Source organism: Hydra viridissima, unplaced genomic scaffold (assembly GCF_058129835.1).
Source record: "Hydra viridissima isolate aposymbiotic clone 2 unplaced genomic scaffold, HvirCarnegie_v1 scaffold_1, whole genome shotgun sequence".
Lineage (NCBI taxonomy): Eukaryota > Metazoa > Cnidaria > Hydrozoa > Anthoathecata > Hydridae > Hydra > Hydra viridissima.
In genome coordinates, this window is record NW_028324300.1 from 3172233 (window position 1) to 3199416 (window position 27184).

Consider the following 27184-nt stretch of genomic DNA (forward strand, 5'->3'; position numbering starts at 1 on the left):
ATAGATTACGTTACATTTGACAAAGATTAAACTTAATGTTTTGCATATTCATAACTTTTACAGTCCCGCAACCCCGAATTTGAAGATAATCCCATTAACCTGATTGGTTAAACCATAAAAATTGTGTCCCATTTATTCGTACCACAGATTATAATCACTAGGATGTCTGTCTGGGATTATGTAATTTTAATTATAAATGAAAAGTATGCCCGTTGGTAAAAAAAAAAAAACTAAATTATGTATAAAGATTGTGTCCAGGGCTCCAAGTTTGACAGTTGTTGATTTTCTTATTTAATTTATTATAAGCTTTGTGCTTTTGTTAAGTACCCTATCATTGTTAATTTGTTTTTAATTCATTAAATAAGTGTTTTTACTTTCATTAAAATGTTTTTTTGACTTTATTTTCTGTTTGCACATGGGTAATATCTCTATTATCATTAAGTGTCCGGGGCCACCCACCTCTCCCCTTTAATTATACTTATTATATACAACCATTCAATAAAGTATTAAATAACTAAAATTATATCATAATTTCTTTTTTTTTTTAAAAAACTTGTTTTTTAAGAAAAAATGGTAAAAATTGCATGTTGAAATTCTGTAAGTTGAAATGGCTGCAACTTTCAGATTCTCTTATCTCAGATATTCACTATAGGATAGACAAATCCATTTTAGAAAAACGAAGGGGCTGATTTTTAAACTTTTGGAAAAGTAAAGAGCAAAATACGATACTGAGCGACGGAGAAAAATAAAAAGAAAAAGGAAAAAAAGAAAAGAAACATTTTGCATGAAAGTGTTTAATAATGATTTTATAATTATAACTTAAGATTATAAAATTATAAGTTTACAATGATCAGAAAAACCTTTACAACTCATACACCACCACCACAAAAAAAATAATCATTTTGTGTTTTCCATCAGATAAACTGTGGTAGAAGCTCGAAGCTTGCATCTTTTTTATAGAGATCATCGTAGGGTTCTTCTTTGTGCAGTTTTAAGATGAAGTTTTGGTGCCTAATGAAATACCCGGGGTAGTTTATAGATTCCAAAGAAAAGTAGTCTGGAAAGTACTTGTTTTGGCGCAATAAAAAGGAAGCATCGTTTTTGAATAATTCAGAGTAAGTATCAACTGGGTGTTGCTTGAGAATAAAATCTTGATGACGTAAGTACTGGTTGCTGTCTTTTACGGATTGAAAGGAAACAGTGTTGGCTTGTCCGTTTAAACCTAATGGAAAAAGTATTTGAAATGAAAAAAATGAGAATAAAGTTTGATGAAAAAGTTTGAACAAGTTTGATGATGATACAAAAATGTTTCGCAATTTGATTCAAAACTTTTGCAAAAGAGCTTAACAAACGGAAATCTTTTATAAACTTGAATAACCTTTTACGATTCGAAACTTGTCTGCTCCGCCCAAAACAATTCCTGCTACATTAACCAAACCAAGTCCTAAAACACTGTTCAGAACGCCTACACGATATAGTGGATAATTCAAGGACACAAGTGAGTAAGGTCGTCCCAAGTGAACTAAAGTAAAACAAATAACGCTTGAAATTCACTTTAAAATATATTTTTGCATCGGTTGCAAAATGTTCACGAGTTTGTTTACTAAAGCTTATAGTTTAACTAAACTTACTCAACTGCACAAGTTTAAAACTTGCATCTTTTTTGTAAAGCTCAGTATAAGGGTCTTCTTTGTGCAACTTCAAAGTGTAATCTTGATGTCTGAGGAAAAAACCAGGGTAGTTTACGGACTCTAATGAGACGTAGCCAGGATAATATTTATTTTCACGGATGATAAAAGAAGCATCATTTTTAAACAGATCGGAGTAGCTATCTATGGTGTGCAGCTTAAGAATGAAATTTTGATGACGTAAGTATTGGTTGATGTTTTTTACGGATTGAAAGGAAACAGTGTTGGCTTGTCCGTTTAAACCTAGAAGGTATATATATATTTGCCACAAGCACTTTGGTTACAAGAAACAAGTCTATATTAAAAATTAACTATTATTTTAACGAAGTTGTTTCAAGTAAACTTTACCTTTAACGATGCGAAACTCCTCCACGCAATTTAAAAGAATAGATGCTATGCCATCAGCTCCTGCACCAATTCGATACGCTGGATAGTTGATAGATTCCAATGAATAGATTTTACCAATGTGGGCTTTTGCATGAAAAGGAAAACTTTAAAATCAACTTTCTTTTAATAAAATAAAAATTTATTGGTAAATAAACGCATATGTTTATATACGTATAAATATATAGATTAATATGTAAATATTAAAATAAATTGATAGATATATTTAACATTACAAATGCAAGTTTATAAATACTTAAATATATTACAAAAATATATAAATAAAAAATTTATAAATTTTTTAAAAGAGGAGCTGTAGAATCTTGAAACTTTCAAAAAAGTTTATTTCCTAATTTTTCTTTTTTCGCTTTCTTCTGAAAAATCACTTGTGTAACTTCGATAAAGATTGCGATTCTCGTTGCGATTCTCGTTTTAAAAAGTATTTCGTTTTAAATTTTGCTGATTAATCTCTTGAAAACGGTATGAATTACTGTGAAAATATTTATCGTTCATTTTTCTAACATTTCTTATTTATTAAACCAAGATTCGATAATTTTGTTGAATGATTTTAAAGTTGAAAGTATCGATAGAAAAGGTTCTTAAACAACTTCAATGAAATGTTACCTTCAACAAGAAAAGTAGAAAAGGACGCAACGAAAAACAGCAGCAGTTCCTTCATCTTTAAGTAAAATTGAAAAAAGTTACAAAAGCTCTTCTTTGCTGCGTCCTCAACGAAGTCGGAACAGTGAATGATGGATTAGTTGTGGCGAGCTGAAGAAATATATAGCTGAAGAAATCATTCTGTTTCATAATATGGATTTCCGCATTTTCAAATCTTGATTGATAATGGTACATACAATTGCTACCAATTAAAAATATAACATATACATTTACAACATCTCTATATTGACTAATTAAAAATCCGCGATATCTCTATATTGACTCGACACTTTAGCCTTCTCAAAATGATCTGTTTTACTCCATGCAAATTTCATTCAAAAAATCTTTAACCTAAAAAGACTAGCTTGCAAAGTAGTAATGAAAAACCCAAGCCGATGCACAATGCCTCCTGGTTTCGTACAGTTTATAGAAAAAAAATTTGTTTTGTTATGCATTTAATGCTTACTGCACCTGATTTGCTATGATTGATAAACTTCATTTATAAAAATGTAGTGAGTTTGTGAGCTTCTAAGTTACAAATCAGTTTTTAAGCAAACTTGATAACTTTTTCATGATTCTTTTTTTTATGATGAAAACGATACATACATATGGTTACATATCTGTATGCATGTAGCTATATATATACCACTACATACTTGCAGACATGCAGCTGCATGTATCTATTTGCATTTACGCATATAACAGTTGTACGTATACAGCTAAATGAAAACAATAAGATTAGTAAAATTAACTTGTAAGAGAAGTTCTCCAATAAATAGCGCCTGCCAGAGACGTAAAAATAAATCCATACAAGGCGGCGGGCTAAATGGCGTATAGAAGTAGTTTACATAGAAACGTAGCCTAGGGCAGCCAGTTCTCAATTGAGAACACTTTTTTAAAGTTACTAATTATGCTACTGATCTTAGTAAAGTTTGAGACTCCCGTTTTTTCGGAAAAGAGTTTCTTCGACTAAGAGTCTTTATCAAACTTTGGCCAGGATTCGTTTTAACAGAAATCAGTTAACGATAATATCAGCCACTTACTCGCAGTAACTCGAAAGTGACTCGTACTGACTAACTGCTGCAATTTGAACGGAAGTGATATTATTTGCTAAGGTTATGCAAGATTTGGCTTTTTTCAAAAGTTAAACTTGATTGAAATATCCTTACTAAGAAATAGTTACAATATCAATAAATGGTAATGCAATTGCACAATACCTGTTTTTATTTTTACGTCAGTATGAATTATTTTATTACGCATTGGCATTTTAGTTTGGTTTACAAAGTAGTTAAAAAGTAGAAGCTAGTATTGTAACTTGTATTGCAATTTGTGTTGTTGTATATATTGAATAAAGTAATTTTCGGTTTATGGTAATTACATCCTGCCATTTGAGAATAGGATCGTCTACAGAATGATAACCGGATATTAATTACCGAATGTATGTTGCAGACTAAAACTACTTTAATACTTTATATGCAAGATTGTGTTACACAATTTAACTAAACTTTTTTTTACAAGTAAAACCGGTTTTTTTTTCAGTAAAGAAATAAACTTAATTTGTAAATATATTTATAAAACTGCGTATTATTCCATTACATTCTCATGCAGTATCATGGCTTCACTTTAAAAGATCTTATTTTTTTTAAACTTTTACTTGTGACTTAGTTATCTTTACTTGAATGTTGTGTAAATATGCAAAACGAGATCGCAATCTTTATCGAAGTTACAGAAGTGATTTTCAGAAGAAAACAAAAAAAAAAAAAGAAAAACGAGTTTAAGCATGTTTTGTGGGATCACAGAGACGGGGGAGCCGTGGATATTGGCTCACTGACTTTTTTCTTAATTATTTCTCACAATTACGAAAAAGCTTTTCTTAACTTGTATATTTTTATTTCGCAGAAACTTACAAAAATAAAGTTTATTAACTTAATTTCAATATGCATTATTAATTCTATTACACTGATGCTAAGTAGAAAAATCTTGGGCCCCTCTCTTCCCTAGATAAAATCCGGAGCCGGAATCCCTGGTTTTCCGTCAGTTTGTTACACTTGTTTATTAAAATTCCTACGATAAACACTTCACGAACTTCACATCTTTTTTGGAAGAAGATCAGTATGAAATAATAGCTTTGTTTGTCATTTTACAAACACGTGTAATATTTTAAAACTGGATTATTCTTATAGCACAAAAAAACATTGATTTAAGGAATATATTGATTTTATTTTCACAGTTAAAGGATGCTGAGACTTCCTTCACATTTATAAAAAAAGAACACCTAAATGATCTGGTAGGGTAGGGTAAGATGTACCCCTTAACAAATTTTATTGTATATAACAAATACTTTTACTCTTTTTAATATCAAAGCTTACTTATAAGAGAGGAAATTGGTAAGATAAAAATAACTACTTAATGATGATAAACTTTAAAATTAAAAAAACTAATAACTGCTTCAAGGAGTCCACTCGTCCTAAACCTTTAAAACAGTTGTTAAAAGTAACTAATAGTTAAAATAAAAGCTAATAATAGTTCTTTGTAAAAACTCTTTACATTTTATAAAAGTAACTGAAATATAAACTCTGCAATTATTCTATGTAATTATCTTGAAGATAATTAGCTTCTTTTTAATTAATAGCAATAAATAACTAACATAAATGTTCAAATAATATATACATGACTATGATTCACGGTAGTAGTGTAAGTCTAAATCATCTGGACAATATAAAGACACCAAGATGTACATTTAGAACATTGTATCCAATCATCGAATGGTGGCACATTGAATGCACAAGAGCATATGGTACATAGGGTTGTATCAGTGTTCAGAGGCAGAATCCATATTTTTCTTACTTTTCATTGGTTTCTTTCTTCTATTAGGTCTTTCTGCTTTTCAGGCTTCTTCACCTTTTTTGTCCTAAAATTTATTGATTTTATTTTTTGCTTGATCACCTTGTTAACTGCAGCTTTTTCTTTACTCAATATGACTGCATATTGCTTTTCTTTTACGTTGTTTTCATGCTCTTCTAGTCGTTTCTTGAAAAGTGAAATAGTGAAATTTTGTGACTTTGTCTTTCTTTTTCGTTGTCTTAAGACAGAAATTTTGGGACGCAGGGAAATCTTTTCTAAAATTTTTGGGGTAGATTTAAGGCCGAGATAATCATCGACAACTTGGAAAACTGGATTGTTTGATTGTGGTAGTTCTTTTGTAACAACAGCCTTGTAGCAACAGTGTTTGTGCTCATGACATTTGGCAACTTTATAGGTGCAACATAAGGTAAATTAGGCAATTTACTGGAACGTTGACAGATTTCCGATGACTCAGCTTCATTAGTGAGCAAAGCTATGGCAAAGGCTTCATCGTTAAAAATAAGCTCATTTGTTGGGTATATACCAAGCATCTAAACCCATTGATTGCTCTGTTAATGTTTGCAGTAAAGTTACAGACAGTGGCAAAAATATCTACCATCACAAAAAATGAAATTCTATGCCCCTGATGCGATAACATCCAGTTGCTTGCTGATGTACTTTAGTTAATGGTTTAAAAAATGTACAATCTAGAGGTTGTATCTTATGTGTACAATGAGGTGGTTAAAAAGTTAAAGGCCTCAAGTCTGTTGTGACTGTGATGACCATAATGTGCAATTAATTACGCATTAGTACGAAGATGATGATGCATGAGTCACAGCAACAAAACGTGTTAACCATTCGATGAATAAAGATGAATCAGTCCATTGACTGGAGCTAACTCTAATAATTGAGCCTGAAGGTACACCAGCAGCCAGCCTATCAGTATTAACTTACGGGGAAATATAAATAATGGTGGGGTGTAAGTGCCACTTGCATTCATTGCATACACAACTGTCACAGCAGCACCTCCTCCTCCCCTAGTCGATTTTGAAACTTGCTGTTTGCTTTTCATTTCAATTATTTTTCGTGGCTTATGAACCACGTGGCTTATTGTGACTTCAGTTTCATACATATTTCAGAGCTGTTTGGCTGAAAACTTATGTTCCTCAAATAATTACTTAAATACTGAAAAAAAATGACTTGATTTTAGTTTATTAAAGCCAACGGCTCTGCTTACACTGTTGGCTTGTGGAGTTTGAATAGAAAATTGTGGATTGCGAGACATGAATTCTCGCAGCCGATCCACTCCTACCAATATTCCAAAAAGTTATAAATCGATTTAAACCTCAACTAACAGCGATATTAAACGATATAATAACGATAATAACGATAATAACGATATAAAAACGATAATAACGATAATAACGATAATAACGATATAATAACGATATTAAAAACATTTTTTTATTCCATTATACTGTTTTAACTTTGGTCAATCGTATAATAATAACAATCGTATAATAGAGGAATAAATCATTACTAATCTATGATACTCTCACAAAAGCAAAAAAACTTCTTGTCCTACGGATCATCTTGCCCTACCCTATCCTAATTTAGCCAGAAAAAGTTAGAGCTACCACTTATGGCTCAAAATTGTTTGCAAAGGTCCGGTTAAGACTTTGCAGTTTCTTTTAAAACATAAGAGACAAAAAACATCTCCCGTTCCCTAAGTTTCCGGGTTAAAAAGCTTTTGAAGCTTAGGTTTATAAAAATTTATATGCGTTCAGTTAACATTCTAGAAAAATTCAAAAACTTACACATTTTTTCGGTTGATAAGAATGTTGTTAACGAACTTAATTATATTGAACATATTGCTCATGTTGTAAAGTAAAGTTTATAATTGTGAAATATTCAATAATTTTATTGTTTACATTAATTTGTCTTAGTTATTTGTATGTGTACAGGTTATACATATACTCAATTGCACTGAATTTGCCCAGGTATTTTATTCAGGTAAATTCCATAGGTGACTTTTTTGTTTATAAAATGGGATTTTTCCCGGATGAAATTTACCTGGATTCCAGGTATTTTATCTAGGTCAATTACCCGGGCATGCAAATGCAAATCTTTATAGAATTGGGTATTAGACTGAAGTGCAGACTTAATTTTTAGACCCAAAGATGAAGTCAAAAGTATTATTTCCAGTACTGCGTATCCCGAAGTTTTAAAAAACTTTCTCTTCTAATAAAAATTCATTTGAATTCGTTTGAAAAAGATTCATTTAGCCGGTGTTGAGATGCAGACATAAAACCCCGATTCACTAAATATGAGACAGTGTATCTAGGCTTTTAATTAAAAGATTTGCAAAATAAGTGACCAATTATCAACATAAAAGATGGCACACATAGCTAGTGTTGCCAAATCTGCTCCTATTTCTAAAGTTGTGAAGCCGTTGCTCTCTGTTACAAATAATGATGCCAGAAGAAGAGTTTTAAACCTTTACAGAGCATGGTGGCGTGAGGTATTGGTTTAAATTGTCTATGACATTTACAAACAAAAGGGCTCTATACATTTCATAGAAACATTAACTTCATAACGATAATACTAAATACTCCAAGTTAAGTAAGTCAACAGACACAAGTTCTCACCATTTTAAAAGTCTTTTATATATTAAAGAAATGGAAAGATAAGTTTGAAAAGTAAGCTTGAGGTTTATTCTAAGTCTTCTGTTGAGGTTTATTCTTAGTCTTCTGTTGAGGTTTATTCTTAGTCTTCTGTTGAACTGCTAATGGTACAGCAAGGAGTTTAATAGGTATTTTAAAAGCCATATATTCTCTCGACTAATTTAAAGCAAATAGTTCACTAGTACCCTTATGGTTGATTCAATTAATAAATGAATTATCCTTGTTTAAAAATGAGTTAAAGTTTGTATTAATAATGGAGGATGCACTAACCATAGGCATTTTTTTCTTCCTTGAAAAATTGAAGTATGCATTACTCTGTTTTTTGTATTGCATTATTTCATATTGGTAATTAAGAACAAATCTTAAAAATTAAAGCTTGACTAAAGCAATTTTTATATATTTGTAACCATTTATTGAGTTTTTTCATTAACTTTTCAATCTGATAATTGCCTGATATAAAGAGTTATTTAGTAAATGAAGACATATTTCAATAGGGTAATTCTGCATCAAATAACCTAAAATTTAGAAAATTTTTTAAAAACTTCTTTGGCTGTTGCATCTTAAAAAGAAAAGTTAACACATAGAATTTCAGCTTAAAATTTTGAGCGGTAGACAAGATACTGCAATTTTAATATTGACCTGGTTTCTCAAAATGACCCAGTTTTCATAACGTTCTGAAAAAACATTTTTCTTAAAAAAAAAAAATTGCAAAAATATGAAAATAAACATGTTTTTTTGATGCTGAGTTCAATAAATGTACTTAAAATGCTCAAATATAAAAGGAACATGCTTAAAAGTTAATAAAACAACTAGTTTCTATAAACCAACTTTGGGGCCCAATATCTCAAAACACTCCTGTCAATTTTTTTTTTTTTTTTTGCTGTTAATATTTTCAGCTGCTTATAATCTTACTAGGCACAAAAAATCTAACTGGAAAAACATTATTATCAAGAAATTATTTTAAAAAATTTGCAAATAGAATTCTGTAAAATATTATAATTAGTTTATAGACTCCTTAAAACAAAAAACAAAAAATTAATTTTGTTATATTTAAGGAAGTCTTAATTTGATCTTAATAACTGAAAAAAACATCCTGTTTTGTTTTTATATAAAAACTGAATAAGTGTGATATTGATGTGCATTTGTTTTTAAAATTTTGACAACTATATTTTGTAAAAGTTTATAATAACTAGTTTATAAAAAGTTCAGTTATAAAACAACATTTTTTGGTAAATTTTATTATATAAAGAAATTAACAATATCTATCAGTGTAAAAAATTATACAACAGAGGGATTCTGAAAAGGTTTGCGTTATTTCTATATTAAAAATTTTCCAATCTGTCCAAATTACATTTATTCACTGATGGTTGCGCAGGACAGTACAAAAATTGTAAAAGCTTTTAAAATCTATGCCAACTAGAGAGCGAATTTGGCCTTAAAGTTGAATGGAACTTTTTTGCCATGTCCCACAGAAAGTCACCATGCGATGGGATTGGCGGTACTGTAAAAAGGTTAACAGCACAAAAATGTTTAAAATGACCATACAGAAACCAAATTCTCATATCAGAAACTATGTATGAATTTTGTAATGAGAAAATCAAGGTTGTTAACTTCATTTGCATAAAGGGATTGGACTTACAATTGCAACATGAAGAGCAAAAAGAAAGGTACACTGGTGTAACAACTCTACCTGGTACTCGTAGCTTTCATCAATTTATACATCTTGGAGATAACAAGGTTGAGGCAAAGAGGTGTAGTACGGACACTAATAATATAATTATCCACAATCTTAAAAAGAAACAAGATATATTTCAACTTGGTACTGTCACTTTAGGTTGTTATGTAGCTGTAGTCTGTGATGTTAAGTGGTGGATTGGCATTGTAACTGAAACCAACCTAGAAGAAGTTGATGCTAAAGTTAAGTTTCTTCACCCAAATGGTTGATCAATTCGTTTTAACTGGCCTGAAAGAGATGACTACTTTTTTATTCCTAACACCAACATATTGAAAAAACTATCTGTTCCACAAGCTTGCTCTAGTTCTGGTAGAAACTATCTGTTTGAAAATACTGAAATAGAGGAAGTACAAGTAAAATCCATTCAACAATATTGTAAACTATTACAAACACAGTCAAAATAAATTACATCTTCAATAACTTTAAAAATCTTATATATTTAAGTAACTTTTTAAATTACGATTAGCTTATTTTTATTTTATTTACAAATATTTTTTGGAAATTTCTTAAAAAAGTAACACATCTTTGAAATTAAAGTTCCATATGTTTCAGTTGTTTTTCCAGTTAGATTTTTTGTGCCTAGTAAGATTATAAGCAGTTGAAAATATTAACAGCAAAAAAAAAAAAAAAAAATTGACAGGGGTGTTTTGAGATATTGGGTCCCAAAGTTGGTTTATAGAAACTAGTTGTTTTATTAACTTTTAAGCATGTTCCTTTTATATTTGAGCATTTTAAGTACATTTATTGAACTCAGCATCAAAAAAACATATATGTTTGTTTTCATATTTTTGCCATTTTTATTTTATTTTATTTTTTTAAGAAAAATGTTTTTTCAGAACGTTATAAAAACCGGGTCATTTTGAGAAACCAGGTCAATATTAAAATTGCAGTATCTTGTCAATCGCTCAACGTTTTTAGCTGAAAAATTGCATGCAATATTTTTTTATAATTAGGAATAATGTGTCAAAATATAACACAAAAGGAAGATACATGGTTCAATGGACTGGGTGATTTGATGTGGAATTACCCAATAGTTAAAAAGTTTAAATCAACCCAAAACACTTTAAATAAATTTTTTATTTTAAAACTGATATGCTGCCAGCATGCTTAAACATTTTACAAGATTATTTTTATAAGAGAAAATGATAAAAAGAATGAAAAGGTTAAAGCTTAAAAATAAAAGTGGCATTTTCATATTTTTGGGTCTCTCATAAAGACCCATGTTTCTCCTAAAAGGCTTCAAAATGCTTAAATTTCCATTTACTGATAAATTTTTCCTATTTTCTTTATATGTTAAATGAAGAATTTCCAAAACAAGGTTTTCTGGTACATGCCTAAGGAGAGTCATTTAATGTTAAATTTTTATTCTTAAAAAACTGATGAATGGATTTCTCTGTCAACTCAGCCATAGACATTGAGAAAATCAATACTATATTTAAGGTAAAACAACAAAGTACGTTTTATAATAGTTTTGTATAGACCAATACCCTCAACTGCTCACTATAGGTCACTAACAACAGTTTAGTCACCTCTCCAGGAATCCAAGTTGAAAAGGTAAGGTGATCTGTTTTTTTAATTACTACAGTGATGCAAGATTTAATAGCAAAGTTAGAGCTGGAATATTTTTTAGGCTAAGCAATTTATCAGTTTTTGATATGCAATCCCTTCAAATACTTCCCCCTCTGCAATTTTTAGCTAGACCAATATGCCATTCCAGCTTCTAACTTTTTCCCCCCTGTTTTCTGAGAATCTAGTTGGCTCATGGTGGTTGTCTTCATATTGTCTCAAATGTCTTTTAAGATTAACAAATTAATGGAATTTTAGTTTTAAATTTGACGCAATCTTTAATTAAACTTAAAAGAATTTAAATTTGAATCCAACATTTGCTAAAATTAATTGTTATTAAAAAAAAAAGGTGCTATTATGATCGCATCTATAAAAAGCTTTATAATTTATATTTTATTTGTCCCCTGACCCCAACTTAGTATCCGGTACATCTAAATTAAGTTGGAAAAAGGTTGCCAATTGTTTATGCCCAAAGGGTTTACTTTTTGAGGTACTTAATGAAATCATTGGTTTTTAAAATTTAAGTTGTCTAGGTGTTTAAAAAGTCAAAATCAGCTAAGAATGGCAGTAAAAAATTTTTGATGAATTTCTCTTCCAAAATCAATAGCTATCCAATAATTAACAGCCATATGCAATAATTTCACAAAATATTTATACATCACTGGGTGATGTATGTTCATTTGGTGCATTTTCACTTTGAAAAAAAAATAAGAAAAAAAAATCATTTAGATGAATCAGCAGATTTACTAGATTAATTGACATGAATAGTATCTTCTAAATTTTTCAAAGTTACAACTTTATATGTATGTTTTCATTTATTAAATTACTCTCATTTTAGGTAACAATTGGATTAAATAGCTAGTGAAAAAATTAGTTAAATGATAATATTTCTAGTTAAAGTGTCTTTAAAATTTCCCTTTTACTTTCTTAGCGTCAGTTACATTTTAATAAAAACCTACCAAATATTGAATAGTTTTGGATGCTTGATTTTCAATTTCAAATCCAGTTTTTAGCCAAAAAGCAAATATTCTAAAATTTCTGTTTGTATTTATGAAATACTCCAACTAATTACATAATCGATCAACAATCCATTTTAGTTGATATTTTTGTTATACTTGTTTGAGTTTCAGGGCCCAGTGTCAAATCTTGCTTTATTAATTTAGATTCCTCACACATGTGAATCACATGGTTTAGATATCACAGTAAAAACTGGTCGTGCTAAGGTTCGTGAAATGTTTGAAAAAAATCGAAACGTGAAGGATATTCGAGTTATAGACATGCTTGTAATTAAAGTAAGCTTTATTGTTGCAATAAGTTCAAATAGCTTTTGTCTTGCTGCATAAACTTCATTTTTTTTTTTTTTTTTTTTTTTTTTTTTTTTTTTTTGAATATTTAAAATTAATTTTCCATAGCTTTAGATAAGTATATCAAATATTACTTATTTCTGTTAAATTTTAAAAAACTTATTTTATTCTAAACTGAAGGGGAGAGTTGAACTCGAAGAAATGCATTCCATGTGGAAACAAAGGCATCACGTGATGGTTTACTTTAATGAGAACGAAGTCCCAGACCGCCCTAAAGACTTTTTGTCCAAATTTTATGCAGGTTATGATTAAGTGTCTAACGTGAAAGAGTTTTGTATATATGTGAAATTATTAAACAAAGAATACGATGCGTTGTATTGTACCTTTTTTAATTAAATTTAGCGCCATGATGCCTTTTATTTTTCGCATTATACGACTTAAGACGGATTTCCATTTGCCCGTTTAACACCTGGAATAGGAAAAGAACGGGAAATATTTTCACGTACCGCATGCACATTTTCTTATAAATTTTCTCACGGCATTATTTTTCCCATCAATTTTGTCACGTAAAATAGTTAGATTTTACTTTAATTTGTCTCCCCTAGTAACTTTGACAGCGAAACATGCCAATCAAAACGCAGTATTTTTTTTAAGCAAAACAGTTAAAAGTTGTTAAGTTTCAAGCTTCAAACATCTAACAAGTTTTGGTTGGTCTGCGTCTCGGAATCGTTTTCTCGAAATGAACCGAGAAAAGCGTAACGAGACGAGAAATTTCCCGGAAAAAAACAACGAGGCAAAGGAAACGATTGTCCCGGAATAAACTTATAAATCGGGACATAAATATAAAAAAATTACAAAAAATGTCCAAAAAGTTAGACTGTTAGATTTTGGCATCAAATTTAAGTGACAAGTCACTATGCGATCTTAAAGAAAAATGACATGCATAATTATGAGTTTAATTCATTTTTAAAATTACTAACTTTTATGTAACTAAAATAATTTTTATATTTCTCACAAAAAGAAGTGATCCAGTACAATCCTCCCCTCTAGAATTGACCTCACTGAGTTCAACAAATTCATTGCGACCAATAACAACGGGTCGGATGATCTTTTTTGTAAGAACCAAGTACGCTCGTTGAAAGGTTCTTTCAAAGAAAGGCCCTAAGTAAAAGTGCTGCAAATTTTGAAATGAAAAAATTTGAATAACTAGAAGCGATATCTTTTGCGCAGCAAAAGAAAAGATGTTTTTAAGAAAGAAGATTTTTATAACTTTTATGATTATATAAAGATGTTTTATATGATTATATATGAATTATATATGAATAATATATGATTATATAAACAAACTTTAAAATATCTTTAGGTAAGATTTTTTAATTTTTGTTTATATAATCATATATTATTCATATATAATTCATATATAATTGTAACCCATCAATAAATTTTGATCTAAAACAATTATTTTCGAAAATATTTAATTTTTCGCAAGATTTTAATCTCTGAAATAATTTTGCTTTTTATCCCACATGATTTTAGAAGAAATTGTTTAAAGAAAAACTGTTTAAAGAAATTCTACATTTTTAGCCTTCATTATATCATGCCTGGAATTGAATCTGGAAAAGATCCTCTGATCCAATTGAAGCTCTCCTTTTCTTTTGCTGAGATACTTGGCCGGAAAGCTCGCATGCTTGGGTGCATCAATACCTCAGTTTATTTTGAGTTTTTTTCTTTTTCTTCCTGTTCTGCCATTTTTCTATCCATTTCTTATCTTTCCTCATCTGTCTGCAATTTGACTTTCAATTTTTTTTTCACCAGGTCATAGTTGACTTTTATTTGAATCAATTTTTTGGGTTATGTAGGATGCAAGTTCTACTATTTGGAAATTACGATGCAGCTACTTTGTGAAAAAAATCTCTCTCTGTTTTGATGCTGTTAGAACAAAGCAGCTCCCTAGCAACATCTGCAAGTAAAGATGGGTGTACCTTATTGATTTTCCAACATATAACAGGGTCAACTCTGTATCTTTCAGGTATCTGAGGCATGGTTCAATATGCATCAATCTTCCTTTGGAGTATTGATTAGTGTTGGCTGAAAACAAAACAAAAAATTAAATTTCTGAATATAGAAGACAGGTAATCAGTTCAAAGTTAAAAAAAAATAAAAATCATAAATGTTTTCATTAAAACTGATTTTTCTTCTTTAATTTATTTAATTTCTTTTGAAACTTTAAATTCTGCAGAAACCTATTACTAATATAGTTTCATAATCTATTTGCTATTTCGTTATTTTGGTAATTTTTCCGAAAAACAAAAAATTTTTGTCTAAAATTAGTAAACTTGCTGCACCCAACAATTTATTATCGCTCACATGAAAGAATTAATTTCCTTTTTCTTTATTTTGGACCAAAGGCCTTCATCATTTGAATTAATTCCGACATCTAGTGACTACAGATGCAACTATTTTAACATAACTTCGGTCTATCTTCTTGTACTCCTTCTCAATAAATTGGCATGCTAAGGAAGATCTGAGGATTTTTTGGGAGAGTTTGGTGGCAATATCATTGATCTCCTTGAGTGGTTCAAATTTTTTGATGACTTTACTTTTTTGATGAATTTTTGTAAATTTTTTTAAAAACTTTTTTCTGAAAAAAGTTGTTCGAGCATTAAACGTTATGAAACTACCTTTTGATGTGCCAACTTTTGTGCCAACTTGTATTTCAATGAATATTCGCCAAAATCAGCAAGTGTTTTTTGAGTGCCCATAACCCTTTGCATGTCATCCTGAAGTTTGGTGAAGAGGATCACCTTGGCTTGAGCCTCATCTAAGCAGACTGTTGCTTCTTGAATTTTTTTGCAAGTCTTCAACCCTCTTCCTCAGCTGTCAGTTTATTTAGTTTTGCAAAGTCCAGAGGGTGTTTGGTTTTTAGATGATACCTTGGGTTAGATGCTGATGATTGTTGCAATTTCATCTTTTAACCATATTTTTTACACACAGTCAAAAGATAAATAAACTCAGGCATAACTACTTTGTCAAAAAATGCCCAAAAAGTTAGACTGTTAGATTTTCGCGTCAAAAATTAAGTGACAAGTCCACTATGCGATCTTAAAGAAAAATGACATGCATATTTATGATTTTAATTTTTAAAGTTACTACTCTTTTTTTAAGCAACATTTGTTTATTGTAAAAAAAAATCTTTTTCTACAGATATTATATTTTGTCGCAAGAAAAGCAAAATTGATGAAGCAAGGCAATCCTCTAATAATATTAAATTTAAATAAACTAGACGAAACTTTTATTGAACTATACTATTCGTTATTACTTAAGACCAAACTTTGTTGAGCTGTTCGTTATTTCTTTAAAACCTTAAAAATTTACTTAAAATAAATGAAAACTAATGTCGTAATAAAAAAAAATAACCCTCATGTTTATTTATATTACGTCGATTTTTGACTGTTAATTTTTCTTGAGAACCTGAAATTTATTCAGTTTTAAATATTTGATTCATTTTTTGGATTTTTTATTCTTTAAACTTAACAGAACATTGGACAGGCAGGTAAATCCAATTCAACCAAGACTAAAAGAAGAACATGGTTCACCCTATCCAGAAGCTGTGGTTGGAGGTAGAGGCACAGGAAGATGACAAGAGATGGACAGGAAGAAGAAGGAGCAACAACAATAGCAGCACCAACAACAACAGCAAGAAAAGTAATAATTTTACAGTTTTTTTTTTGTTTTTTTTTGTTAAAAAAATAAAATGAATTATTTACCACTTTATGTAAAATACATGGTGTAATATTTAAATCATTAATTGTTGTCCATGGAAAAAAATTAAGTTTTAAAATTTGGAATACTTTCTTTGGATTTCCTCACTTTGTATTAGTTTTATAATATATAAATTAAAAAATTTTTTATAATAAAACCTTAAGAAAACATCTAACATAAAAAAACATCTTTGTAGGCAAGTTCTGCACCATGAGCAAACTTTCTTGATGTAAAGCTCTTTCATTTTTGACCACAACTTCTTTATAGCAACTTTCATAGATTTCAGATTAGGATGAGAGGTAGCACAAACCATGGACTTAATTTGGTCCTAAATCGCATAGTCTAAGGAATTGTGGTTAGAGCTGCTAGGAGACCACTTTTCTTTTGATCAGAATCCAAGCATATTTGTTTGTAGCCATTTTTGAACTTTTTGGTATCATGGGCAGGAGTAGGGATGGCAAAATCCCAGACATTCTCAATCGCGGGATTTCGGGATTATGGAATTTATCCCCGGGATTCAATAGAAAACAGAAACAATCATCGGCGGTGAAGTATGTGAAGAATAGAGCACTCATCAAACACTGAAAAATGATTAATTTATTGATAATATAATTATATTATCAATAAATAAATCATTTTTCATTTTTTAGTTAACTAAAATAGTTCATTTACTAATTAACCTAAGTAATTTAATTTATAAAGCAATACTTTAAAAAGATTACACAATATCAATAAAAGCAATAATTAAAAGTAATACAAATATAAATGAGATTCACATGAATTTTACTTATTTTTGAAAGTACCATCTTAAAAAACTGAAAGCGTCAATCATTTTATCGTTTAATCGCGTTCGATGTTTGAAGCATAAAAACCCAGCCGCTGAGATTGCTCGTTCGGACTCCACACTTGTTGGCCGTATAGATGGTATATAATCGTATGCTTTTTGAAGGTGATTACCTCTTGCGGCACCACTTTCAAATAACGACATTTTTTTTTGAATTTTAGAAGTTACACTTTCAACCCTTGTAGGTTGTAGTTTTTTAATTTTTTTTCTTTAAGTTCTAAAGTCTTAAACTATTTAAACTTATGTTTCTTTATAATTCTATGTTTTATATATTTTATATAATTCTATATTCTTATGTTTCTTTATAATTTTATGCTTCTCTGTAATTCTAACTGAATTTGTTTCTGTGAAAACGATCACCACTTTGAATAATTAAAAAAAAAAATTATTTATTTCATAAACCTTCTGTATTTTGAAAACTTCATTAATTTAAACCGTAGTTAAAGAATTTTTGAGAATCACGCATAGGGGAAAACCTCAATGAATGGGACAGTTTTTGCAAAATGCTTTTTAAACGTAGATAAAATTGTTTAATATATATATTTAAATATGTTTGATAACCATCGACTCTTGCTCAATGATATATTAAAACAAAAAAATTGGATTTGCATTTGGCTATTGGTAAAAAGAGAGCTTTATTGGAGCATGACATTTGTCCCATTCATTAAGTATGTTTCATTGAATGGGACAAACATTAAAAAATTAAAAATAAACGTATTTAATTCAATCATTTTTTCAAACTAGTTTATTAATTGTAAATGTAGTTAAGTATATAGATACATACATAAAGACCACACAAAAAGTATTTTTAACTTTAAACATTTTAACTCTAAATAAATTTTAATCAAAGTAGAACTTGCTCATTTTAGAATATTATATTTAGTTATTTTTATTTAAGTAAAATATTGCAGTATAAAAGTGTGTAAATAATACCCATTACCCATGGGGATAAAAGTAAGGGACTGCAGCATCCCTCTGCTGAGCTGTAAATAATACTTTATTAAATTCATTCAATAGGTAGTACTTTGTCCCATTCAATATGCGCATCACTTTATCCAAAAATGATTAGTCACACCAAAAACACCATTAATTAAGCTTGAATGTTTTAATCACTGTAGTACTAGAGACTACTATCTATTTAAGCATGGAATTTTATTTTCCATAACTTCAAAAAATGCTGCAAAATCAGAAAAAAATATTTTTTTGTTACTGTGAGAATAAAAATTTCAATTTTTCTCAGTTAAAATGTTTTATTCCTTCCATTTTTTATAATTAAAACTATACGTCTTTTTTGTTATTTATGTTTCATGATTAAACTGATAAAATTATTTATATAATTTTTAAATTTTTTGTTTTTGTTACTAATTGTTAATTAAAGCTTTTATTAATAAATTCTTATAATATAAAAAAGCAGATAGAACCCTCTAATTCTCGTGCGATGATTTAGAATTAAAATGAAGCCGAAAATTCTAAATCAAACATATTAAAATATTGCAAAGAGAATAAACAGGTTTGAAACAAATATTCTACCAAAGACAATATTTACCAGACACTTTATGATGTACAAATAAGTTAATAGCTTAAACCCTATTTATCTTTACTTTTTTTATTATATTCCCAAAATCTCGGGAAATTTTTGTGAAAAATCCCGGGATTACGGGATCAACAACTTATACGGGATCCTGGGATTGCCATCCCTAGCCAGGAGGTCCATCCTGTATTATTTCTAGATTGAAGTTAGACCTCATCCGGGGCAGAGTCTTCTTTTTTAATACCTCTAGTTTGACATCAGCTTCAATTTTTAACCATTAGGAAAAAGCAATGAAGGCATTTTTTTTTTCCATTTGAGACAAGGCCAAAAAACCATTACTTCTGCTGGGTGTTAAGTTTAAAAATTATGCCTGATATTTTTAGGGGCATCTTCAGCGTCTTAACGGTCTATTGAGATTGATAGCTTCTCATCAGAAAAAAAGATTTTTAGAGTGTAAAATAATCGTTTGATTTTTGAAATCTTCAAGCTTTTATTGAATCTGTGATCAGGTAACATCTTGTGAATGCTATAAGGTCGTCCTTAATGATTTCCTGATGTTACCCTCAATTACTTCAGCTTGTTTGGCCATTTTCTTACTAGTTATTCTAACTAATAGGATTAATTTGTGCTTTTAACATCAGTTTAGTTAACGCAGGAGTTCAAGCAGCTCTTATGTGTCTTCCAGGATGCTTCTGAGGCCTACATTTACTATTTAACTCATTTTTCAGTGGGTAAAAAGATGTCAAACTGTAACTTAAAACATTTACAAAATCCGTAGCTTCATTTCCGTAGAAACCAGCTTTTGAATAGCTTTTTTATTAAAGAAGTTTTTCTACGCACCCAGTTGGTATCTGTAAAAATATTGCAACGCTTTGAGAAAGAAAGTATAATGGTGCTCCTGCAACTGATCCTCCTCTGCCATACTACTTTTCTATTAAGATTTAACATACAACAAAAGATTTTTTATGCAGTTGTCTTATTTGCTATGTGGAAAAGACGATTCTCAAGAATCCTATTCTGACTAACTTTTCAACGAAGGTTCTGCCATAAAGCTTACTAATAGTCGAAAAATTTTTATTCATTCTGCTTCTCTATCTGATCAAAAAAGTTTGACTTTTCAGAGAAACTTCTGTGAATGACTATCCCTGACTTTCCCTTGCACCCTTTAAATATAGATGACTTTCTCTGATTTTCTCTTGCACCCTTCAAATATAGATGTTTTTAACCATAATTGACAGAATCAACATTATCTTTCTTATACTGTTTTACAACCGGATTTCCTAGGTTATTGATGGTGGATCATCCTTAATAAAAATATTCAAATAACAATCTATTCGTAAAAAATCTACTTCATGCCTCTTGATAAAGAGATTAAAAATTTTCGGTACTTTTAACCAGAGTTGTGAAGTTTTGTCTACTCGAGATGAAAACAACCAGCCATGAACTATTTGAATATGTTGTTTAAAAAAATGATTAACAGAATAACGTTCTTAGCCTATATCTTACAAAGATACACATTCTTAACTTGTATGCCTGCATAATACCTCGTTTTTACTTATCTTAAAAGTGTTTGTTCCCTAAAACTAATGGTCTAAATAGCATGACTAAATACCCCACTAAAACTACTGTAAAGTTAAAAGATTAAAGGGCTAATTTTGAGAATATTACAGCATTTTGTTGCATTCGGTTGATACGTTATGCTGAGTATATTCAATCGCACTAAAACCATCGTTTATGTTCTGGTCAATTTTTTGTTTAAAAACCAATTTTCTTTAAAAAAAACCAACATCGAAAAAACCCCAAGGTTGTACATGTTGCTTTTTTTAAAGAAATTTTACCATAATCCTATTGCAGGTAAATTAACTTTATATGCGATAATAGACCCTTAAATTTGTAATTATTATTTTTAAGAATTCTTACCGAATGTAGCAACAAAGTTGAAAGACAACAGGAAGCCTTCCATTTTTTACTTTGAGTGAAATTATTAATGATTTCTCCGGAATTCTAGCGTTTTAAAAATATTTTTATCGACGTCGAAGTTAAATGTCAAATTAGTTTTCTACTTTTAAATGAAAAAATTCCTCATTTACTTTTTTTAAAAGTCATTAGCCTCCCTCATTTGAAATCTTCACCTCCTTCCGAAATCATTTTTCTTCAACATCACTTAAAACATTAAAATTAAAACCCAGCCAAAACAACAAATCCACACCCACTGAGTTTAATTGATTTCTATTTCAAAACATCTTTTCATTATATGTGATATTTGGAAAAAAATTCCATTAAATTTGATTATAGAGTTGAAAAAAGATATATGAACAAAAACTTTATATATTCTTTTTTTTTTTAAAGATTTTGTTCCTTGCTTAATTAATTTTTCTATTGCCTGAATATTATTTATGGTTGAGAATTTTAATTTTGGTTTATTTTAAGTCTTTCCTTTGAAAAAATTTCCTACATTGTAAGTTATGACAAATTATGCAAAAACATCTTAAAGTGATGATGGTTATGAGTATTGATCTAAAAACAAGAATTATTTTCTTTCAAGAAGGTATTTTTTCTTTTAAAATGCAGTCTGGAAATCTTAAGTAAACCAATTTAAGCTTAATTTATGAAACAAAACAGAACTTAAACGTTTTATCTGTTGGTTGGCTTTTACACACAGCTTCATTTGGGCTTCATTTCTTCTATTATGTTCATATTTAGAAGAAAGGATAGAAGAAGCATTACTTTACCCCCTGTCTAAGGAACAAAAAACTCCTGCATAAAATGAATGCAATTTACGGGAAAAGGTAAGTCAAGCTGATGCAAAGTAAAACATTTTATTATTTTTGAAAAGAAAACTGCGTTAGTTACAATCGATTCATAGAGCAGTTATTAGAATTGCATGATTTTGAGCAAAAATATACTTAAAAGAAAATCTTCACTTTTCGAGATTTCTCCTGTCTTTGTTGAAATCATTTTTTAGAAGATAGTCGAAAAAAAAGTAGTGCTTTCCTTTGTCAATGCCAAAGAAGATGGTTTCTATTGACGGGTTAATATAAAAACTTAAACAGCAGTATTAAATGAAAGAAATATAAATAAACTTGCTAAGATAGCCTGTACTTTTAAAAAAGAACCATTTTACCAGTTACCAGGGCTTTTTTTTTAGTTAAATGAAATTTCTTAGAGTTAACTTTTTGATGAACGCTTTCTCTTCCACGAAAAAATTATCAATTAAAAGTTAAAAGTTTTTTTTTCTTTCTTTTTTTTGTTATGGAGAATTCAATTAAGAAATGCATCAACAGCCATTTATGGGGCTTTGGTTAAAGAAACCACGTGTTTGATTGTTTATGAAATATGAAACGATCTATGAGCATATATAACCTTAAACCGTATGCATCAATCGATTTTGAAATGTGAGTATAATTCATGCATGTTTTTATCTGCATGTGGATGCATTATTATTGCAACTTCTAAGAGAAAAAAGTAGAGCTATTATCTACTGCAATCCTTTGCAGAGGTTTTGCACACATGTTTCATACTTTAGAAGCGATGCACGGGGAGCTGCACGTTTGTCCACCAAATTTTACGGTTCTTTAGACAGCGCAGTTCTTTAGACAGCGCATGTATAAAATATGTATTTCGAACGCTGAGAAATTGTTTATCTTTTAAAAGATTTATGTTAAAACTGATGGCTCCAAAATCTTTGAAGATAAATTTTTTTTGCGAATCGACTTTTGCATCTCAAGAACCTTTTTGTTACGTGGTCTTTGTTTGTGAAGAAGTTTACAAAGATGAAGAATGTAAATTTACCATTAAAATGTATTTTCAACTCTTTGTTCTTTTCAAAGGTTTTGAACGCAAAAAACAATCAGTAAACAAAAGAATAAAGAAACAGCTGCAGAAATGATAAAGATAAAAAATTTTTAAAATACAGGAGAAAGTATTAAAAACAATCCCTGGTGCAGAGAGACCGCGTGTTGTTTGGAAATAGAAATCAAGAAGAACCGTTTTTCTCTTAAGCGAAAGAAAAAAAAAAGAAAAAAAAAAAAAAAAAACGTGTATGTCTTTGTGAAAATTGATATTAAAAGGTTGAGTAACTACACATGAGTATGTCGTCATACTTCAAACAGTAGAGACTTAAATTTTCTTCATTTTTCTGAGATTCGAAATTCTCTGAAGGAAAAGTTAACAGGTGATGCATAGCAACGATTACATATACAATACATTATGCTAATACGTCAGACATACATATTTCAAACATATGCACATTTTATAATTACATACGATAATTATATATTAACTTATGTATTATACATTTGTATATATCACATAATTTTGTTTACAGGTTTTGAAAAATTGTGGGTGTTGTCAATACAAAGAATTCTTCTAAACATCTTTTATTCTTTTCAATTTCAGTTCGAAGAACGAAGAAGCACGAAAAAGGAAGTACAAAGAAGAAGAACGAAGAAGAAGAACAAAGAAGAAGAACAAAGAAGAAGTACGAAGAAGGAATTTCAAGAGAAATAGAAGTTCAGATTGTGCAAAACAGAAAACTGCAAATGGAAGCAAAAATACATCAGAAATCTGTCACTTCATGTGCAGCCGTACTTTTAAATATTTTCCAAAAACATCGTCAAAAAAATAAACCGTGCAATTGTTGCACATGCATGTGTCATACGTACGAAAGCAAAGATAAAAACAGCTCAGAAATGGTAGAAATAAACGATAATAAATTTTTCAATTGCAAATGCAACCACGAATGCCATAAATTGTCAAATTGTAAAAAATGCGAAAAGCTAAAACAGAACAAACGTCGGCGGCCTAGAAAAAAGATTGTCAAGTTTCAAATCCAGCATACAGCAAGTATGAACAGTTTAACATCACCGTACAAACAAGTTTGTTCTTGTGATAAATTAAGAAACACTTTGTCATTGTGCAAAATGGTCCACGGAAAACCCTGCGCAGACAGTTTATGTAGTCCTGTACAACGAAGCTTAACAGAGAAGAACGATTACCCAGGACGATTTTTTAATTCTGCATGTCTTGAAAGCAGATACAAACTGGAGACGTTATCTCAACCAAGGTATTCTTGTAGCTATGAGAATTATTAATAAATTTGATGTTATTTTGCACAATTCTAATACAATAAAGTTAAAATAAAAAATTATTTTATTTCAGGTCAAAAAGCGTAGAAAGGGTGAGTTAAGAAATCTTCATTCGTTTTTCATTATACATACATGTATTATACATTATATATATATATATATATATATATATATATATATATATATATATATATATATATATATATATATATATATATATATATATATATATAATTTAGCCAAAGTCATTTTATGAATGGACAATTCCTTTTTCGGGCATTGAACTTGGCGAGCTGGAAGCATTAAGTCCTAAAGGTCCGGTTTATAGGTATATTAAACGTACTGATTGAAATAAGCTTTGATTTAATTGTTAATCAAAAGCATGCATTTCTTAATTTTGAAATTCGTACAGAGGTCGTTGGCACGGTGATGTTATGGTATATACTCGTTCACATGCTACTCGTGAAGAAATTGAGCAGTTCAACAACGAGGTATGGTAGCTAGGTTAAGATGAATTAAATCTATATGAAGTAAATCATCTAATATAATCATGTTTAGAAATTCTACAATTTATTTCCTGTATTTTTGCTTTAGGTATCTTTGCTAGGATTAATTCGTCATGAGAATGTTGTGCTGTTTATGGGTGCGTGCATTGAGCCTCCAAATCTTGCCGTTGTCACTAGGTAAGTTAATTAAGTAAATTATTTGTCACTGACTAGATATTTACTTGATTAATTGCTTTAGTAAACGAGTCAAAATCTAAGGTACTAGAATAACTTGAATGAGCGAGTTAAATCTATAGTTAAAATAATTTTTTATTACACGTTCACTTAAAAAGTTTGTTTTTTTTTAGTGTTCGTAAAGGGCACACATTATACACCCATGTACATGTGCACCAAACTTTATTTCACTTTGGCTCAAAATTCAGCATCAGCAAGCAAGTAGCACAAGGAATGGGTTATCTTCATGCCAAAGGAATCACTTTGGGAAAGTTATGTTCAAGAAATATATTCTTAGAGTCAAAAGTTAAAATTTCAATTACAGATTACACAATGGTTCATCAGCCGTCTATTAAGTTAGTATCTGTAGTTACGTCATCTCTGTTTTTTTATAACGGTCTTTTTAAGTAAAAATCTATTGTAACCTCTAAGACATTAGTCCGGAACAAGCAACAAGAACAAGTTCTATCATACGTAGTTAAGGCGGTTGGAATTTTTCAGAAAGGGCTGTTCTTCTAAAAACATTTTCCACGCCCCTTATAAACAAATCTCAACTGTGGAAACAACTTCTTTAGATGCGTGATCTTTCTTAATGTTTTTTTTTTTTTTTTTTTTTTTGTTACTTAAGGGCTGACTACGGCTGCATTCCAAAAGGTCACCTGACTTACCTTAGTCCAGAACTTATGAAGAGTTTACGACAGGATGGAATATACCTTTCATGCTCGGAAAGAGCCACTCATAAATCAGATGTGTTTGCTTATGGGTAAATATGTGTTAACTGGTTTTGTTTTACAAAGGTTTGATGACTCATTTTGTATTCTGCAAAATATTTTTAAAATGTAATTTTAAAAACAACATCTGCGATAAACCTCGTTTCCATGTATTTTACTAATCTGAACACATTAAAATAGTGAGCGATTGTGTAACTGGTTGTTATCAGTTTTTAGACCGCATTTATAAGATTTTTACTTACCAAATAACTTTTTGGATGTCACAAACGCACTGTCGGAGACTTTTAGGAGAAACTGCTACGCTTTCGCGTGATTTTTAAAGCCTCTTTTTAAAGGTTGTTTTTTCAAGCTTATCGGGCTTCTTTAAATATCTTTGAAAATACTTTTATTTTCATAGAACACTTTTGTATGAATTATTTCTGGGACGTTACCCATTTCATGGAGTTTTGCCAGAAGTGATCATTTGGAAAACTTGCAATCGGCATGTAGATTTTCTTAAAGACACTGATTTTCCATTAATTTTCAAAGTAAGCAAGAATTTCGAAGTTTATTTATTTTTAAGGATTCGGTAGTTAAATATTTATTTGGAAAAAACAATGAAATACTTTATTGTTTAAATCATTTTAAATTTTAACTTCATTATCATTTTTTTCTTTAAAAAGAATTTGATTCAATCCTGTTGGACAAGCGAGCCTAGTAATCGTCCGGAATTCCAAGAAATATTAGCAAATATGAGAAAATTAAATATTCCTGTAAGTTGAAATACTTATCATTTTTCTTTGCATTTAAAAACATTTTCTGACTAAACAGCAACCTTTAAAAACAATGTTATTCGTACAACAGCCATCTTGCACAAACACATGCCAAATATCATGATTAAATATTTAACATCCAGTTGGTGTAGATTTATTAAATATTTGTTAACGATGCAAATAAAATCAAAAATCTTTTTCAACCGTTTAATCTCTTTACTAATTACAAAAAAAAGTTGGTTATACCAGTTTGGTTTTATTTATTTGATCTTTCATTTATAGCGGTCGCTACAAAAGAAACTCAGTCTCTCCGACAGCGAAGCCATTCATAAACAACAGCATGCGAACGGAGGCGTAAACTTTTCAAGGCAACATTCTAATTCGCAGTTTATTCGTTTAAATACAAGCAAAATGGAATAAAGATCTCAAAAGTAGAACACTAACACAGATAAAGACCTTTGAAAATAATTTTTTTACTTCGAATATTTCCAAATGGAATCAGTTTTTTTATTTTTTAATACTGTTACTAATTAAAACAAATGATTTGTTGAAATTTTTAAATGGTTTTTTTTATCGAATACCAAGTTTATTATTTTACCTTTTTATAGTCTGATGCTGTTCAGCCTGGTTTGTTTGCTTTAAACTAAAAGAGTGCGGAAAAATATTCCTCCAACCCAGACCTCTTTTTTTTTCTTTTCTTTTTTTTTTTGAACAAGTAAGCCCTGGTTCATGCCATCACTTTTGTCTCTTAATAATTCATTAAACAAATAAAAGAGCATATTTTGTTCAGATTTCATCTTTCTTAATTATTTTACCAATAAAATAGATTTTTTTTTTAGTTGAAAACATTTCTCTTGGAATAAATCGACTCTTTTCTAAGAATTTCAAGAAAT

General features: G+C 29.6%; 4 protein-coding genes across 5 annotated transcripts; 3 read left to right on the plus strand and 1 right to left on the minus strand.

Annotated features, from left to right (window-relative positions):
• Window positions 1-778: 778 nt before the first annotated feature.
• LOC145187488 (uncharacterized) lies at window positions 779-2852 on the minus strand. The gene is made up of 5 exons (XM_090094570.1): window positions 2697-2852; window positions 2037-2159; window positions 1632-1931; window positions 1379-1522; window positions 779-1222 (listed from the first exon to the last, which is right to left on the minus strand). The coding sequence occupies exons 1-5, from the start codon at window positions 2749-2751 to the stop codon at window positions 915-917; spliced, it is 930 nt and encodes a 309-aa protein (XP_089950696.1). The 5' UTR covers window positions 2752-2852; the 3' UTR covers window positions 779-914.
• Window positions 2853-7863: 5011 nt separating this feature from the next.
• On the plus strand, window positions 7864-13275 carry LOC145187551 (NADH dehydrogenase [ubiquinone] 1 alpha subcomplex subunit 6-like). The gene is made up of 3 exons (XM_090094639.1): window positions 7864-8097; window positions 12725-12853; window positions 13046-13275. Exons 1-3 carry the CDS (start codon window positions 7972-7974, stop codon window positions 13175-13177), a joined length of 387 nt encoding a protein of 128 aa, XP_089950765.1. The 5' UTR covers window positions 7864-7971; the 3' UTR covers window positions 13178-13275.
• Window positions 9432-12276, plus strand: LOC149892915 (uncharacterized). The gene has a single exon (XM_090094643.1). The coding sequence runs from the start codon at window positions 9833-9835 to the stop codon at window positions 10202-10204; it is 372 nt and encodes a 123-aa protein (XP_089950769.1). The 5' UTR covers window positions 9432-9832; the 3' UTR covers window positions 10205-12276.
• Window positions 13276-21280: 8005 nt separating the features above from the next.
• LOC145187844 (kinase suppressor of Ras 2-like) lies at window positions 21281-26844 on the plus strand. Of its 2 annotated transcripts, none has more exons than XM_090094469.1 (11): window positions 21281-21791; window positions 23401-24067; window positions 24163-24181; window positions 24329-24417; window positions 24502-24580; window positions 24684-24772; window positions 24943-25164; window positions 25437-25571; window positions 25937-26066; window positions 26202-26291; window positions 26574-26844. In XM_090094469.1, the coding sequence occupies exons 1-11, from the start codon at window positions 21773-21775 to the stop codon at window positions 26709-26711; spliced, it is 1677 nt and encodes a 558-aa protein (XP_089950595.1). In that variant the 5' UTR covers window positions 21281-21772; the 3' UTR covers window positions 26712-26844. The 2 variants fall into 2 exon arrangements, with proteins under 2 accessions (XP_089950595.1, XP_089950596.1); XM_090094470.1 differs by lacking the exon at window positions 21281-21791 and adding an exon at window positions 22406-23176.
• The last annotated feature ends 340 nt before the right edge of the window (window positions 26845-27184 follow it).

What these genes read in the sequence shown, in the direction of transcription:
- LOC145187488 (XM_090094570.1), bottom strand. Translation starts at nt 2,751, where the DNA reads ATGAAGGAACTGCTGCTGTTTTTCGTTGCGTCCTTTTCTACTTTTCTT. An exon ending in GGAGTTTCGCATCGTTAAAG is followed by an intron (nt 1,932 to 2,036) that starts GTAAAGTTTACT and finishes TATACCTTCTAG; the next exon opens with GTTTAAACGGACAAGCCAAC. An exon ending in CAAGTTTCGAATCGTAAAAG is followed by an intron (nt 1,223 to 1,378) that starts GTTATTCAAGTT and finishes TTTTTCCATTAG; the next exon opens with GTTTAAACGGACAAGCCAAC.
- LOC145187551 (XM_090094639.1), top strand. Translation starts at nt 7,972, where the DNA reads ATGGCACACATAGCTAGTGTTGCCAAATCTGCTCCTATTTCTAAAGTT. An exon ending in ACAGAGCATGGTGGCGTGAG is followed by an intron (nt 8,098 to 12,724) that starts GTATTGGTTTAA and finishes TTATTAATTTAG; the next exon opens with ATTCCTCACACATGTGAATC. An exon ending in TAGACATGCTTGTAATTAAA is followed by an intron (nt 12,854 to 13,045) that starts GTAAGCTTTATT and finishes TCTAAACTGAAG; the next exon opens with GGGAGAGTTGAACTCGAAGA.
- LOC149892915 (XM_090094643.1), top strand. Translation starts at nt 9,833, where the DNA reads ATGTATGAATTTTGTAATGAGAAAATCAAGGTTGTTAACTTCATTTGC.
- LOC145187844 (XM_090094469.1), top strand. An exon ending in TTGAGCAGTTCAACAACGAG is followed by an intron (nt 24,581 to 24,683) that starts GTATGGTAGCTA and finishes TTTTTGCTTTAG; the next exon opens with GTATCTTTGCTAGGATTAAT. An exon ending in GTTCATCAGCCGTCTATTAA is followed by an intron (nt 25,165 to 25,436) that starts GTTAGTATCTGT and finishes TTGTTACTTAAG; the next exon opens with GGCTGACTACGGCTGCATTC.